Below are 18,450 nucleotides of genomic sequence, written 5' to 3'. Positions count from 1 at the left end.
CCGATTCTTGGCCGGTTTTGACCGGTTCTGACCGGTTGGACCGGTTTTCCAGTTCCCAGTGAAGTTTCGGATCGGACCGACGACCGGTTCCCGGTCGAACCGGCCGGTCCGGTCCGATTTTAATAACATTGCATTCAAGTATAAACAGAGCACATATTTGAGTCAATAGAGCACATTATTATCAAATTTGAGTTTTCAGTAGGAAAATTGTGGTCTTCAACGAGCATGAACGTGATTGGGTACAAAACAGTGTGATATACACCAACATCTAAAATGTACAAGATCTTGTTGTATGGTAAATTGCAACATATTGATTCAAATAATTGATCAAGTTAATATCTTATTTTGTGAGGGACAACTATTATCGAGTACAAACAAGATCAGATTGAGTATAATAGTTTTCAAATCGAGCACACCGTACACATGCATTGAGTAAAATATGTCATCGATCATGCACAATGTAGAGTGAGTCCATATTAACCAAGATAAGGAACTCAATTGTTTTTTCGGATGAAGTTATAGTGTGACAATGTCGAGGTACAAAATCAAGCTCAGTAAACATTCAAAAACTTCAAGATATCATGGACACAAAAACTTCGATGGAGATGAATTTATATGAGATACAATATTTCAATAGTAATGCTGAAGAAAGAATACCATTATATAGTATCATCACTTGATGTGATATACACCACCATCTCAAATGTACAAGATCTTGTTGCAAGGTAAATTTCAACATATTGATACAAATAATTGATCAAGCTAATATCTTATTTTGTGAGGGACAACTAGAAAAGTTATCGAGTACAAACAAGATCAAATTGAGTACATTAGTTTTTAAATCGAGCACACTGTACACATGCATTGAGTACAATATGTCCTCGATCGAGCACAATATAGAGTGAGTCCATATTAACCAAGATAATGAACACAATTGCTTTTTCGGATGAAGTTATAGTGTGACAATGTCGAGGTACAAAATCATGGTCAGTAAACATCCAAAAACTTCAAGATATCATGGACACAAGAACTTTAATAGAGACGAATGTATATGAGGTACAATATTTCAATAGTAATGCTGAAGAAATAATACCATTATATAGTACCATCACTTGATGTGATATACACCACCATCTAAAATTTACAAGATCTTGTTGCAATGTAGATTCCAACATATTTATACAAATAATTGATCAAGCTAATATCTTATTTCGTGAGGGACAACTAGAGAAATTATTGAGTACAAACAAGATCAGATTGAGTACATTCATTTTTAAATCGAGAACAACGTACACATGCATTGAGTACAATATGTCGTCGATCGAGCACATGGTATAGTGAGTCCATATTAACCAAGATAAGGTGAACAATTGATTTTCGGATGACGTTATAGTGTGACATTTTTTAGGTACAAAATAATGATCAGTAAACATCCAAAAACTTCAAGATATCATGGACACAAGAAATTCAATAGAGAAAAATCTATATAAGTTACAATATTTCAATAGTAATGTTGAGGAAAGAATACCATTATAGACTACCATCACTTGATGTGATATACATCAGCATCTAAAATGTACAAGATCTTGTTACAAGGTAAATTCCAACATATTCATACAGGTAATTGATCAAGCTAATATCTTATTTTGTGAGGGACAACTAGAGAAATTATCGAGTACAAAAAAGATCAGATTGAGTACATTAGTTTTTAAATCGAGCACACCGTACACATGAATTGAGTACAATCTGTCTTTGATCTAGCACAATGTAGAGTGAGCCCATATTAACCAATATAAGGAACACAATTTCTTTTCCAGAGGAAGTTATAGTGTGACATTGTTGAGGTACAAAATAATGGTCAGTAAACATCTAAAAACTTCAAGATATCATGGACACAAGAACATCAATAGAGATAAATCTATATAAGATACAATATTTAACTAGTAATGTTGAAGAAATATTACCATTATATAGTACCATCACTTGATGTGATATACACCAGCATCTAAAATGTACAAGATTTTATTGCAAGGTAAATTTCAACATATCGATTCAAATAATTGATCGAGCTAATATCTTATTTTGTGAGGGACAACTAGCGAAATTATCGAGTATAAACAAGTTCAGATTGAGTACATTAGTTTTTATAGTGTGACAATATCGAGGTACAAAATCGATCAGATTGAGTACAATGGTTTTGTAATAGAGTACAATGTATACATGAGTAGAGTACAATATATTGTAGATATAGCAGAAACCAAAGTGAGTCCATATTAACCAAGATAATGAACAAAATTACTTTTTCGAATGAAGTTATAGTGTGACATTGTCGAGGTACAAAATCGATCAGATTGAGTACAATATTTTTTGTAATAGGTACAATATACCATTCGTAGAGTACACTATATTGTAGATCGAGCACAAACTTAGAGTGAGTCCATATTAACCAAGATAATGAACACAATATATCTGGCGGATGAAGTTATAATGTGACATTGCCGAGGTACAAAATCGGCCAGATTGAGTACAATGGTTTTGTAATAGAGTACAATGTGAAAATGATTATAGTACAATATATTGTAGATCGAGCACAAACCCAAAGTGAGTCCATATTAACCAAGATAATGAACACAATTTTTGTTTCAAATGAAGTTATAGTGTGACATTGTCAGGTACAAAATCGATCAGATTGAGTGCAATGGTTTTGTACTAGAGTACAATGTACCATGAGTAGAGTACAATATTTTGTAGATCGAGCACAAACCCAAAGTGAGTCCATATTAACCAATATAATGAACACAACTTATTTGCCGGATGAAATTATAGTGTGACATTATCGAGGTACAAAATCGATCAGATTGAGTATAATGGTTTTGTTATAGAGTAAAATGTATACATGAGTATAGTACAATTAATAATATATAAGAGCAATGAAAAAGAACTTCTGAGTATCATTTTTATCTTTTCGCAACAAGACACAATCAACTTAATTATTGTAACAAAATAGCTTACTTTTGGCACAAATTTACCCAAATTTGGGACAATAAGGACCCAATTAAGTATAAAACATTGAGAACTGAACACATAAACTTAGGGGAACAACGAGCACTTCTTTTAAAAACTTTTAATTAATCAATAAATATGAGTAATGAAAAAGAACTTCTTATCATTGTTTTAAACTTTTCGCAATAAAACACTATCAACCAAATTATTGATACAAGATAGCTAACTTTTGACACAAAAGTACCCAAATTTGAGACAATCACAAACCAAATAAGTACAAAACGTTGAGAACTGGGCACATAATCAGGTACAAAAAATGATTATGGATCGTGTGCATCTTCTCCATAATCCCACTCATTCTTTTTGCGACTTTATCATTATTTTTTCCTGTTTACGAAAATAAATTAGATATAAAATACTTTAGGTTCACGATAAGTACAGAAGAACTCAAAAAATTAATTGCGACATCTTGCAAATTCTTTATTTCTTTTTGCATACATGGATTTGTGTGATGATGAATTTTGGGTCAATCTTTTTAATAATTCAATACACAAAATTATGAGATGATGAATAACTTCTTGACCAATGACCAACCAACCTTAAATTGGACATGTGGTCAATTTATTAGGTTAGCAACAAAACATTTTGATTTAGTAATTTAAATTTTGATTTTGAGTCACAATTAAAGTATGTGCATACACACACAAAGAAACAATGTAAAAAATTTTGTGTATCAAATGTCTATTACGTACATACATATTTGCTCATGTTCAAATTTTTTTGCAGCATTTATACGAACAACTAGTCGGCATGGGCTCTTACTTTTTCTTTTCTTTTTTTTGCAGCATTTATACGAACAACTAGTAGGCATATAAGTTGATATGCCAATGCGAGAACCTATCTATCATATTCTAACTAATTACACAAAATATTTATTTAAAAATGAAAAACACGCAACAAAGTCTAAAAATTCTAATTTTTCAAAATTTATTTAGTTTGCATTTGTTATCAAATATTTGAAATATTTACGATAGTTACCATGGTTGTCTCGCTAATCTGAGCATAAATTTTGGGGAAAATCTTTGATATAGATAAGGATTGTTGATTAGAATATTTTCTTTATAAATCAACCATGATTCCAGAGAAGAAGAACATGGATGTGTATGATAAAATGGTTTTGGGAATAGTGAATTTTTTTTTTAAAAAAAATAAAAACTGAGATAAAATTTTTGTAGATGAACACGAAGATAGTTAATTTGTACAAAGATGTTTCATGGGTAAAGGAAAAATATGATAGAGATGAGTAATGAAATAAGAGTGGAGCAGTCACGATGAAGAAGAAAAATCACATGCATATCACGTTTCAAATAAGGGTATTTTAGTATTTTAGAGTTGTTAGGGAGTTAAAATAAATCAATGTGTGGGGTCAGGGAGTTGGAATATATGTTTTCTGACACAGGGACTATTGACAAATTTATGTTTGTGTATGGAGATTTTAAGGCAATTTGCCCTTAATAAAACCCAAAAATACTTTACGTAGCAATATTTCATTTGAGATTTTCAATTGGTTATGATTACTTGCTATAATTAGGCCACAATACTCACTACCTCACTAATCTGGAAACACATGATATTCAAACACTAATTATTCAAGATCGAGTATAAAAACATAAGTTTTGAGTATAAAACTTGAACATATTTTTTAATTATATGAAGTTGCAACATCTGTTTGAATACTCAAAAATCATAAATTTGTATCAGATCTAACACATTTGGTACTCAAAAATCATATATTAATATCATATTTTCAATGTTTTGTACTGATTTCCATCCAAATAATATAAATGTGTCATTAATATCAATATTTTCTCAATACTCAAAAATCATATATTTGTACCAGATCTAACATATTGGATACTCAAATATCATATAATAGTACCGTACGTATTTCTTATATTTTGTATCGATTTTCCTCCAAAGAAGACAATGGGTCATTAATATCAATATTTAATTACATATTTGAGTACTCAAAAATCATACATTTGTACCAGATTTGATAACACATTGATACTCAAATATCATATAATATATAGTACCGTATTTCTGTTATTTTGTACCGATTTTCCTCCAAAGAAGACAATTAGTCATTAATATTTACATATTTAAGTACTCAAAAATCATACATTTGTACGAGGTTTGAAACCGCTGATACTTAATTATCATGTATTTGTACCATATTTTCAACGTTTTGTACTGAATTTCATCCGAAATAATTATGTGGAACCAGAGAGTTTAAAAAATATTTTTTTTGACAAGGAACTAAGAAAGAATTTATATTTAGGTTTAAGTACCGGTAGCTAATTACAGTAACATTAAAGTTCCGCACTTTCCTCTAGTAAATGTAGACCATGCACCTAAATGAGTGTTTGTAACCTTTAAAACACTATTTTAAACGAGATAATTCGATAAGAGGACCCAAACAAAATAATTCTGCACTTAACCAGACCCAAAATGATTACTATTGGTTTTGCCCCATAACAAGTCAACACTTGACAAGTACTTTCAGTTCCAGACTTTTCGCCGGCAACAAGGATCAAAAGTATGTTGGAACATTATTGGATATTGTCGGATTTAGGATTTTAAATTAAATTAAAAAATTCATCATCGTCATCAATATTCACACACATCTTCACCGGACAAAGTGTTGATTTGGTCCAATTATATTCAATATATTCTTTGAAATATAATAATATACAAGTTGATCTCATTTGGCCATGCAACCATTTAAGTATCATATCATTAGCTAAGCAAATTCTCCTATAAAATCAGCCAAATAGCCAATCAATTACCTCAAACTCAAAATCATTCAGACACAATACTTTAATTAAAGAGTAATTTAACACCTTATTGGTCTATAGAAAATATGAGAAATCTTGGTGTATTTGTGTTGAACTTTTGTTTCTTACTGATCATCATTGCTCTTCCAAGTATGGCTACTTCAAATGTTACCGATAGAGAAGAGGAAGAATGGTTCCAAAGACTATGCAGAGGCAAGGAGAGGTAGCCAAGCTTCATTTCTACATTCAAGACGCGTTGAGCCATCCGAACGCCACCGTCTACGAGGTGGCTCGATCCACCTTGACATCTACTTCATCCACATCTTTCGGACAAGTTATGGTCCTGGATGATAAGATAACCCAAGAACCCCATCATAGTTCCAAGGAATTAGGTCGGATTTAAGGGACTATCGCCTCCTCCGATCTCCGACATTTGGCGTATACTTTGAATCTGAACATTGTCTTCACTGCAGGTAAATATAATGGAAGCACACTACACATTTTGGGAAGAAACCAAATAAAAGATACCAAGAGAGAATTAGCTATTGTTGGTGGCACCGGTGCTTTCGCCATGGCTCTTGGACGTTACGTTCAGAAGACGTACTCGTTCGATCCCGTGGCCAACTACGGTGTACTGGAATGTACTATGCATGTGGCTCATGTATAAGATGTTCATGATTTGATAACTCCATTGTGGAGAGGCTCTTGTGTTTGATAAAGTATGCATGGAAAGCATTATTAGCTTCCAACTGATATTTACTTTGATATTTATTTCATCCGTTTCTTAATATAAATCTTGTATCTGATTAACGTGAAAGTTGATTGGATTTTGACTTCCTAATATTGATTTTTTATTTTGTTGGCAAAAATGTGTTTTATGAGTTTGATTCAAGATTGATTGCGTATATAATTCCAAATACATTTAGTTAGTTGATTATATATATATATATATATATCTTTGATTCAATTAAGTTTGATTGCGTATATAATTCCAAATACATTTAGTTAGTTGATTATATATATATCAAAATAATTTATAATATATATATATATATATATATGTTGAAAATATATATAAATATATATTATTATTTATTGTTGAATGTTGAAGGTTGAAAGTTGAAAATTGAGTTGTAAAATATTGAAAATTAGTGTGTGATGATGTAATTAATGATGTATTAATTTTTGACTAATCTCCAATTGAGATCTATAAATAGGTCTCTCCATTTGTGTAGAAAAACACAATTGTGAAGAGAGAAAAATTTTATAAAGTGTAGAATTTGATAAATTTTGAGTTTTTGAGTTTTTACTTTTTACCGTAAATTTTTACTTTTTCACAACACGTTATCAGCACGATCGCTCGAAGGTTCTCTATATTTTCCGACGCTCCAAAATACAAGAAGAAGTCAAAAATATTCAACAAGTAAGAATTTTTATTTTACTGTTTATATATTTTTATTGTGTATATATTAATATATAATATCATGTTATGAAAAAATAAGTTTTTTTCAAAACTTGTTATAAATCCTGGGAGGATGTTAAGACGACATCCCACACTCCCGGTAAGGGATACGACAAGTATAAAAGCCTCTAAGGTTTTTAAACAATAACGTGATATATATTTATTATGTATATATATATTAACTATATTAATATATATTTCATGTTATTATATAAAAGGTTGTCTATGACACTGACCTTATAATAACGTGATATGATATATATTATTGTGTATTTATATACTAACCATATTTGTATAATCTCATGTTATTATATAAAAGGTTGTCTACGACACCGATCTTATAATAATGTGATATGATATACTATACCTGACTTTATACTAACTATATTGGTATAATTTCACAACATTATATAAAAGGCTGTCTACGACACTGACCTTATAATAATGTGATATGATATACATAATTATTTAATTATGATTATCATTATATGCATTACATGATTATCACGAATTTTTATTCAACACATACTCAATTTTTTCTTTACCCCCAACGGTCACAAACGGTAACAAAACGGGTAGTTTTTGCCCTATAAATATGTTCACTCAAACTCATTTTCAATCACACCAAATTCATTCTTTCTCTCAAAATATTTTATCCTCGATTTTTTCGAAGATGAAGATGATGACATTTATAAGGATATTTTTCATAACGACTATGATCATCATGCTCACGAGTCTTTTACTCACCAGCGATTTTCCAACACATATTTTTTCTCTATTTGTATACGCACTTGTAATTTACGTTCTTCCATTATTTTGTATTGTCATATTTATGGAAATTAACTAATAAAATGCATTGTTATTTTCTAGTACCACCATGTCGAACTTGGCGAAACTCGAATTCATTGCACTTGATATAACCGGAAAGAATTATATGCCATGGACCCTCGATGTAGAAATGCATCTCGAGTCATTGGGTCTTAACGAAACTATCAAAGAAAATAACATATCATCCTCACAAGATAAAGCAAAAGCGATGATATTTTTACGCAGACATCTTGATGAGGGGTTGAAATGTGAATATTTGACCGAAAAAGACCCAATGATTTTGTGGAAAGGGTTAAAAGAACGTTTTGAGCATATACGGGAAGTTATACTTCCGACCGCACGAGATGAATGGAATACTTTAAGATTCCAAGATTTTAAAAAGGTGAGTGATTATAATTCTGCGATGTATCGAATTGTCTCACAGCTGAAATTTTGTGGGCATAATATTACTGAGATGGAAATGCTTGAAAAGACATTTTCCACATTCCACGCATCAAATATAACTCTACAACAGCAATATAGAGTGCGTGGATTTTCAAGATACTCAGAACTCATCGCATGTTTACTCGTGGCGGAAAAGAATAATGAATTGCTCATGAGAAATCATCAGTCCAGACCTACTGGTTCAACGGCATTTCCTGAAGCAAATGTCGTAAGTAAAAATGAAAACCAAAATCAAAGATATAGACAAGATTTTGGTCGAGGTCGTGGACGAGGACGTGGGCGTGGACGTGGGCGTAGAAATGATCGCGGTCGTGGTCGAGGCCGTGGATTTGAAAATAAAAGAGATAGTTATTTCAATAACTCATCTCAAAGGAACGTCACGAACCACCCACAAAAGAGGCAGCATGATAATACGGGTGAAAATGAAAATCATCCAAAAAGAACTGAGAGTGTTTGTTATAGATGTGGCACTCCAGGACATTGGTCAAGAACTTGTCGAGCCCCTGAGCATCTGTGTAAGCTCTATAAAGATTCAATAAAGGGGAAAGAAAAAGAGACCAATTTTACTGAAAACATTGACCATACAAGTGGTTCAATGAATTTAGATGCTGCCTACTTTTTGAATGATTTCGAAGATATTGATTAAATGTACTGGTGGGAAAAGAATGTAACAATGTAATTTTTATATTATAAAACATATTATAATTTGCATGTATCTTTCTTAATTCATTTTATTGCATATTGTTTTTGAAGATCATTATGGAAAATGCTATGATCAAAGATGGAAATAATGCACTGGAAGTTTGCATATCAGATAGTGGTACAACGCACACTATCCTCAGAAATGAAAAATATTTCTTGGAATTAAAACCAACAAAAACAATGGTGAATACAATATCAGGTCCTGTAGACTTGATTGAAGGATGTGGCAAAGCACAATTTTTGTTACCTAATGGTACAAAATTTTTTATAAATAGTGCTTTATATTCACCACGATCACAAAGAAATTTGTTGAGTTTTAATGATATATATTCTCATGGTTATGATACGGAAACAATAACCGAAGGAAATGAGAAATATATGTGTCTTACTACATATAAATCAGGAAAGAAATATGTAGTTGAGAAATTATCAATGCTCCCTACTGGATTGCATTATACACATATAAGTCCAATCGAATCAAATATGGTTATTGGAAATTCTTCAATACTAACAAATTGGCATGATCGATTGGGACATCCTGGTTCAATAATGATGCGAAGGATTATAGAAAATACAAGTGGTCATCCACTGAAAGACCAGAAGATCTTTCAGAATAATAAGTTTCAGTGTAAAGCATGTTCTCTGGGGAAACTTATTATAAGACCATCACCAGCTAAAATCCAAAAGGAATCACCCATATTTCTTGAACGTATTCAAGGTGATATTTGTGGGCCAATTCATCCACCATGTGGACCATTTCGATACTTTATGGTATTGATCGATGCCTCTAGCAGATGGTCACATGTATGTTTATTGTCCACTCGGAATGTGGCATTTGCAAAATTGATGGCTCAAATAATAAAATTGCGGAATCAATTTCCCGAATATAGGATCAAGAAAATAAGACTTGATAATGCTAGAGAATTTACTTCCCAGACTTTTAACGACTATTGTATGTCGATGGGAATTACTGTTGAACATCCTGTAGCTCATGTTCATACACAAAATGGATTAGCTGAATCATTGATTAAACGTCTGCAGTTGATTGCTAGACCAATGATTATGAGAACGAAACTCCCTATTTCTATATGGGGACATGCAATTTTACATGCTGCTGCATTGATTCGCATCAGGCCAAGTGCATATCATAAACACTCCCCATTGCAGCTTGTATTTGGCAAAGAACCAGATATTTCTCATTTGAGAATTTTTGGATGTATGGTGTATGTGCCTATTGCACCACCTCAAAGAACAAAAATGGGACCTCAAAGAAAGAATAGTATTTATATCGGCTATGATAGTCCATCAATCATTAGATATCTTGAGGCTCAGACAGGCGATGTGTTTACAGCACGGTTTGCTGATTGTCATTTTGATGAAAATAACTTCCCAATGTTAGGGGGAGAAAAGAAACACATCGAAAAAGAAATCACATGGTATGTACCATCATTATTACATTTGGATCCTAGAACTAAACAATGTGATAAAGATGTACAGCAAATTGTGCATTTGCAAAGAATAGCAAATCAAATGCCAGATGCATTTGCAGACACAAAAGGGGTAACAAAATCATATATACCTGCTGTAAATGCCCCTGCTCGAGTTGAAATTCCAAAGAAACAAAATGAAGACATTCATGATGTCATAAAACGCCTGAAGCGTGGAAGGCCAATCGGTTCAAAGGATAAAAATCCTCGGAAAAGAAAATACATAGAGAAAAATGATGATCAGAAAATAGAAAATGGTGTTCCAGAAGAAACACACGATGATGAAAATATTTTGTCAGAACCACAAACTGACGAGAATCATGAAATCTCTATCAATTATATTAATACTGGAAAAATATGGAACCGAAAGAATGTACAAGATATTGATGAGATATTTTCGTACAATGTGGCATGTGACATCGTAAATGAAGATAATGAACCAAAATCTTTTGGTGAATGCAAAACTCGAAAGGATTGGTCAAAATGGAAAGATGCCATCCAGGTTGAATTAAATTCGCTAAATAAACGTAGTGTTTTTGGACCTATAGTCCTTACACCTAAAGGTGTTAAACCTGTTGGGTACAAATGGGTTTTTATTCGAAAGAGAAATGAGAAAAATGAAATAGTGAGATATAAAGCTCGACTTGTTGCACAAGGTTTTTCTCAAAGACCTGGAATTGATTATGAAGAAACATATTCTCCTGTTATGGATGCAATTACGTTTCGGTATTTGATCAGTTTAGCAGTGTCTGAAAACTTGGACATGCGTCTAATGGATGTTGTTACAGCTTATTTATACGGATCACTTGATAGTGATATATACATGAAAATCCCTGAAGGATTTAAGATGCTAGAAGCACAAAGTTCAGAACCCAGAGAATTTTATTCTGTGAAATTACAAAGATCATTGTATGGATTAAAGCAATCCGGCCGAATGTGGTATAATCGGCTAAGTGAACACTTGATGAAAAAGGGATATGTAAATGATCCAATATGCCCTTGTGTTTTCATCAAGAAAACAACATCGGGATGCGTGATTATTGCTGTATATGTTGATGATTTAAACATCATTGGAACGAATAAAGAAATTCAAGAAGTGATGTTATACTTGAAGGAAGAATTTGAAATGAAAGACCTTGGAAAAACCAAGTATTGTCTTGGTTTACAAATTGAACAAAAAGAATGTGGAATTTTTGTTCACCAGTCTAATTATACAGAGAAGGTCCTTAAACGTTTCAATATGGATCAATCAAATCCTTTAAGTACTCCAATGGTTGTCAGATCATTGAATATAGAAAAGGATCCATTTCGTCCATGTGAAGATGATGAAGTTGTTCTTGGTCCTGAAGTACCATATCTAAGTGCCATTGGTGCCCTTATGTATTTTGCAAATTGCACTAGACCAGACATATCTTTTGCAGTAAATTTATTGGCAAGATTCAGTTCATGTCCAACGAAGAGGCACTGGAACGGAATTAAACATATATTCCGTTATTTACGAGGAACGACGGATTTGGGAATTTTGTATCCAAAAGATACAAATCAGAGAATAATTGGTTATGCTGATGCTGGATACTTATCTGATCCACATAAGGCACGTTCCCAAACCGGATATGTATTTACTCGTGGAGGCACTGCAATCTCTTGGCGATCACAGAAACAAACACTTGTTACAACTTCATCAAATCATGCCGAGATTATTGCACTACATGAAGCAAGCCGTGAATGTGTCTGGCTTAAATCAATGACTCGGCATATCCAAACTTCTTGCGGATTATCAGTGGACAAGAATCCAATCACACTGTATGAAGATAATGCCGCATGTGTTGCCCAAATGAAAGAAGGATACATCAAAAGTGACAGAACTAAACATATTCCTCCTAAATTCTTTGCATACACTCAAGAGCTGGAGAAGAATAAAGATATTGATATATGTTACATTCAATCAAGTGAGAACTCATCCGATCTCTTCACAAAGGCACTTTCCACGGCGATATTCAGAAAACACATTTATAATATTGGGATGCGCAATCTACGAAATATGTGAAGAATCATTCATGTTGACATCAGGGGGAGTTTACGTGGCTGCACTTTTTTTCCTTACTATGGTTTTTGTCCCAATGGGTTTTTCCTAGTAAGGTTTTTAACGAGGCAGTACAACACGTAATGGAGATAGTCATTCTATCATGATCATCATCACAAGGCGGAGTGTTGAAAATATATATAAATATATATTATTATTTATTGTTGAATGTTGAAGGTTGAAAGTTGAAAATTGAGTTGTAAAATGTTGAAAATTAGTGTGTGATGATGTAATTAATGATGTATTAATTTTTGACTAATCTCCAATTGAGATCTATAAATAGGTCTCTCCATTTGTGTAGAAAAACACAATTGTGAAGAGAGAAAAATTTTATAAAGTGTAGAATTTGATAAATTTTGAGTTTTTGAGTTTTTACTTTTTACCGTAAATTTTTACTTTTTCACAACAATATATATATATATATATATAAAGAAAATCTTGACTTTTTGAAACAATAATGTTATCATATTTTGGATTATTCATACAGAATAAATAAAATTTTTGAAATTCAATAATAAAATACGTTATCATTTTATCGTTTCATTTATTTATTATCTATATTTGTTCTCTTGATCTTTGACTTTGTAAAATATTTCTGGTCAAGTTAAGTCGATAGTTTAAATTATTTAATCATATTATTATACATCACAGTTAATTTATCTGGAATGAAATTTACACACTATTATTTGTAAAAAATATTCCATATTTATCATGGGCGGAGCCAGCTAGAAAAAAAAGTTGTTGTATATATGTGTGTGTTCAGGCTCAATAAATTATTTATATATATATATATAATAGAAAATCTAATGCAATTTATGCAAAAACTAAATTTTTGTGTGAAATTTATTGATGTTTTGATATGTCATTAACATGATCTTATTTAATATATACTGTATATATTATGTATAAATTGTAAATTCAAATTTATATTTTTAAATGCTATTATTTTACATGTTTAGTTATTCACATTAAATCAAAAAAAAAATGATTATTTTCTCTTTTTTTAATAATTTTTTTGAACCAAATCTTAGATTAAATTTTTTACCTCATCTACACAATTTGTAAAATGTATTTTTCTCACGAGTCACAAGTATCATGCGTTTTGAATTTTGATTAACAAACATTATAATTCATATTTACTTGTTTAATTTTATATTTCAAATTCTTAACAAAACCCACAATTTCAGCAAATTTCAGGGTTTAGGGTCTATTTTTTTCCTTCAATGTTGGTCAATTATTAAATTGTTTTTAGATTTTGTGCTCTTTTTGTAATTAAGAGTAAATATAATTTTCTTATTTTTTTAATGTAAAGTGTACATTTTTTATAAATTTGCTTTTGATTTCGGATTATGTACGCAATATTTTTCGTCATTTTTTTGACGTTTTTCCATAAAGTAAATGTGTTTCCGATCGTGTGTAGTTTGTGTTCGAACTAAGACACGTACATTATTTATGGTTCTAGATTTTATTTTATTTTTTGCATTATAATTATTATGTCTGCACTCAATCAAATTCCTAGCTCCGCACCTGATATTTATTTTATGTGTTGTATAAGTTGACAATAATTTCTTGATAACACAAAAACTTACGTGAGATAATCTCACGAGTTCATTTTGTGATATAGATTTTCTATTTGGATAACTCCCGTGAAAAATATTAATTTTTATTGTAGTTTTAGATGAGTTTTTGTGCTACGAATCTCCTATTTAGATCATCCATTAAAAATAGACAAAAACTCTTGTCAGACAATCCTATAGGGTTAATTTTGTGAGACCGGTTTTTTTAGTTACCCATAAAAAAGTATATTTTTATATCAAAAGTATTATTTTATATTTTAAATATGGGTAAGGTTGACTCATCTTACGGATTTTGGTAGGGTTGACATATCTCACAAGAGACCTACTAAAAATATTTACTTTGTGAATATGAAAAGTTGACCCGTCTCATGGATATATAATGATCTGTGAGACCATCTCACAAAAGAGATTTACTCTTTTTGTCAAGAGTCGATTTTTTGTGGAACGGTCTCATGGATCTATACCCGTGAAACGTATAATTTTGTCCATATTTATAATAAAAAGTAATATTTTCAGTATAAAAAGTAATAAATTTTTCATGAATGTTCCAAATAAGAGACCAATCCCACAAAATTCCGTAAAGTCGTCTCACAAGAGTATTTGTGTTTTTTCAATGATATATTTCTTTTCTTAATTAAGTAAGTTTCAATACTCTCAATTTCAAAATTAGCAAAAAATTCCAGAGACTCATATTATAATAAAATTTTTAACTATAAATATAAAATAAAACAAACTATTATAAACTAAACTAATTTCTATTTTTTATGTCATCTTAATATATGTATTGTTTCTTATTTTTTTTTAAATCAAGTGATGTTTTATTCTTATTTTTATAGATTATCACAATTCACATGTGACATGTCTTCTTAACTTTTTATAAGTTTCAAAAAAATAAAAAAAAACAATATCTTTCCATCAATCATAATATCTAATAAAAATTAAATATAAAATATTATCAAATCTATCATTTAAATAATTTGTAAAATCTTTAAATATTCAAAATAATTGCTTTATTTTATAAAAATAGCAGGATTCAATCACTAAATATATATTATATAATTTGTAGAAATAGAAATAAATAATAAAAACCTTAATTTTATCTTTAGATTTTTAAATTAAATTTTTTGATACTCCCAAAATTATTAAGTATTTATAGTTATATCAAAAATTTCCACACCTTTATGTTTTTAGGTATAACAGTTTATTTTATTTGATATTGATATATAACAAAAAAGTTTAGTTATAGCTCCCATCAAATATTAATATCTATTACTCTATGTTAAGGACAAAGGGTAGCTCTTGACAATTTGGTCACATGGTATGTCATTTGTTTTTCATTTTACCATTTTTTTATGGTCGATTCCAAAATTTGTTAAAATAGCTTGATCAATCTATACCTATATCACTATATATAAATCTTCCGCCTCCTAGGCTAACAAATTTGATGAGTTTTGAATGGCTTTCCGTATAATTACAATTTTGTCATTCTTTTTTTCCTTTTCTTTTTTTTATGATAATTTTAAAAATTTTCAAATATTCCCACTTAATTTATAACTTAAACTATATATACTTACAAAACATCAAATATTAAACATGCACGGAACGCATATAACATACTCATTGTCATAAATTAGGAGTGGTATGCCGACAATTTGGTCAGATAACATATTAGTTGCCATGCCATTTGTTTTTTTATTATTTTATCTTTTTTAATGATTAATATAAAAATTCTCTAAATACATTCCATCGATTATGAATTTTTTCAAATATATATATATATATATATATATATATATATATATATTAAATCGAGTTCACGGGTCGACTCAACTCCACGTTCAAGGGCACCCGGCTTTAGCCCGAGTGGTCAGAATTTTTTTAAAAAATTTTATATATAAAAATTTTGAATAATTTTTTATTTAATTTGATGTTAGTCCGACTAAGTCAATTTAAATATTAAAAGATAAAAAAATTTAAAATTTTAACTCGAATGAACTAAAATTTCTGGCTGCTTCGTCATTTACTTTCTCTAAAAAATCATATTAAAACCCCCCAATTGATACTCCTCACGTATACATTACAAAATCCACACAGGAGACAATTAGTCCCTGTAAGACCGGAGTCGGAGATGATGTCATCTGCACCGGAGCAAGAAGTTTGTGTCGCGGTGTTTCTGTTCAAGGGCACAAAGGTGCTTCTCGGCCGCCGCCGCGCCGCCGTTGGTTTCGGCACCTTCTCTCTTCCGGGCGGCCACCTGGAATTCGGTCATCCTTCATTAATTCATCTTCTTGCGACAAAATTAGTGACGTTTGGATAATGAATTTGCAGAACTTTGTATTTGCTTAATTGCAGGCGAAAGTTTTGAGGAATGCGCGGCGAGAGAGGTGAAGGAGGAGACGGGGCTGGATATCACTGGGATGGAGTTCGTTAAGGTGACGAACGACGTGCTTTCAGAACCCAAATCGGTGCAGTTGATAGTGGTGCTGTTGCGTGCAGTTCTTTCTGACGGCAGCCAGACGCCGGCCAATCTGGAACCGGAGAAATGCGACGGCTGGGATTGGTACGATTGGGACCATCTTCCTCAGCCTTTGTTTCCGCCGACGTTGGAGATCGCGGTGAGAGGCATCAACCCCTAATTTCCACACAATTCTTAATGTCACTCGTATGCCATAAATTCTAATTCTAAAATAAAAATGCAAATTTCGGAATGATGTATTCATTACATACATTTATTTTATTTTATAAACTAATAATTATAAGATACAGGTTTTCTTTATCTGCCCGTTTATATGTTTATAACCGGGTTAGTTTATGCTACATCGAAAATGTTTTTCCTCTTATTTCAATACCATAAGATCACGTGAGACCCATATATTTTTATAAAAATTGACATATGTTTTGATGATCCAATGGTTGATATTTGACCACATCATGGGAGAGAAATATTCCAAGTGTATAGCATAGAATAATCCTTTATAACCTAAGTAAAAACATTTTAGTTCCTCAAGATTATTTCCTTAATTTTGTCCTATGGGTATATAGCTTCTGTGTGGTTTTTCCACTAGCTAATTCATTTAGTGGCCATTTGGATTAGTTTAAAAAATACTTCTGAATTTTAAATTAAAATTTTAAAATAACATGACCAAAAAAAATAGGAGTTTTATTATGTTAAAATTTGATTTCGTTAATAGTGATAAGATCATTGTGGCCCTTGAACAATTTTTTTTTTCAATTTTTTTTCTTTCTATCTCACATTCAAAAAAATTTTTTTAAGAAAATAATTCATAAAACACAAGTCAAAAGAGTAAAACTAATAGTACTAGTTGGAAATTGGTAGCTTCGATACCGCCGTACGTTGCTGTCATTTCATATGCGGCCCCCCAAAATTTTAAATCCTGGATCCGCCCTTGGTTGTCATTGTCAACTATGTCAAACCAGTATAAATACGTGAGATTTAAAAACATTTATGTAAGTCTTACAACCAAATTAGTGGGTAGGTGTCTGTAAGTAGTGGTGTCAAAATATGTTAGGGGTTGGCCCGCCTTATCACATCAGATAGATGGATTGAGTTGACAAATTCTCAACCCACCAAATGGCAGTGAGGTTGCCTGTCCCGCACCATTTGTCTTATAGTAGGTTGTGATGGGTTTTGGGTCAGTCGTCCCAAAGCGATAAATTACACGTATGCTCGTTGGACTAGCTCGCCCCGCCATCTAAAATAAGTGAGTTGATATTTTCTCAAGCCGTCTAAAAGATGGGACAACTCACCCCGCCTAGTGATGAATTGCGACAGGCTGTGGACTGAACCGCTAGCTCATTTTGACACCTTAAAATGTTTTCATCTTGAAAAAAGTAAAATTAGTCCTATATTATAGATATATATAAGTTGATCTTTATACAACAATAAATTGAATTTCTTGTACGCTAGTACGTACGTACTCTAGCTTCTTAATTCACCGTCAAACCGTTGATGTTGATATGATGCTAAATATGCTAACAATAAGTTGCAACGTTAATGCATTATGAT

The 18,450-nt window shown here is 31.4% G+C and overlaps 1 protein-coding gene and 1 pseudogene across 1 annotated transcript; both read left to right on the top strand.

Moving 5' to 3' along the window:
- Positions 1-5,926: 5,926 nt before the first annotated feature.
- LOC140872498 (dirigent protein 22-like) lies at positions 5,927-6,507 on the top strand (annotated as a pseudogene).
- Positions 6,508-16,486: 9,979 nt separating this feature from the next.
- LOC140872666 (nudix hydrolase 1-like) lies at positions 16,487-17,199 on the top strand. Its single transcript, XM_073275554.1, has 2 exons — positions 16,487-16,687; positions 16,776-17,199. Exons 1-2 carry the CDS (start codon positions 16,552-16,554, stop codon positions 17,057-17,059), a joined length of 420 nt encoding a protein of 139 aa, XP_073131655.1. The 5' UTR covers positions 16,487-16,551; the 3' UTR covers positions 17,060-17,199.
- Positions 17,200-18,450: the final 1,251 nt, after the last annotated feature.

The sequence above is a fragment of the Henckelia pumila genome, unplaced genomic scaffold, assembly GCF_033568475.1.
Source record: "Henckelia pumila isolate YLH828 unplaced genomic scaffold, ASM3356847v2 CTG_466, whole genome shotgun sequence".
Lineage (NCBI taxonomy): Eukaryota > Viridiplantae > Streptophyta > Magnoliopsida > Lamiales > Gesneriaceae > Henckelia > Henckelia pumila.
The sequence above is the reverse complement of the archived record's forward strand: the minus strand, read 5'-3'. Positions and strand labels throughout refer to the sequence as shown.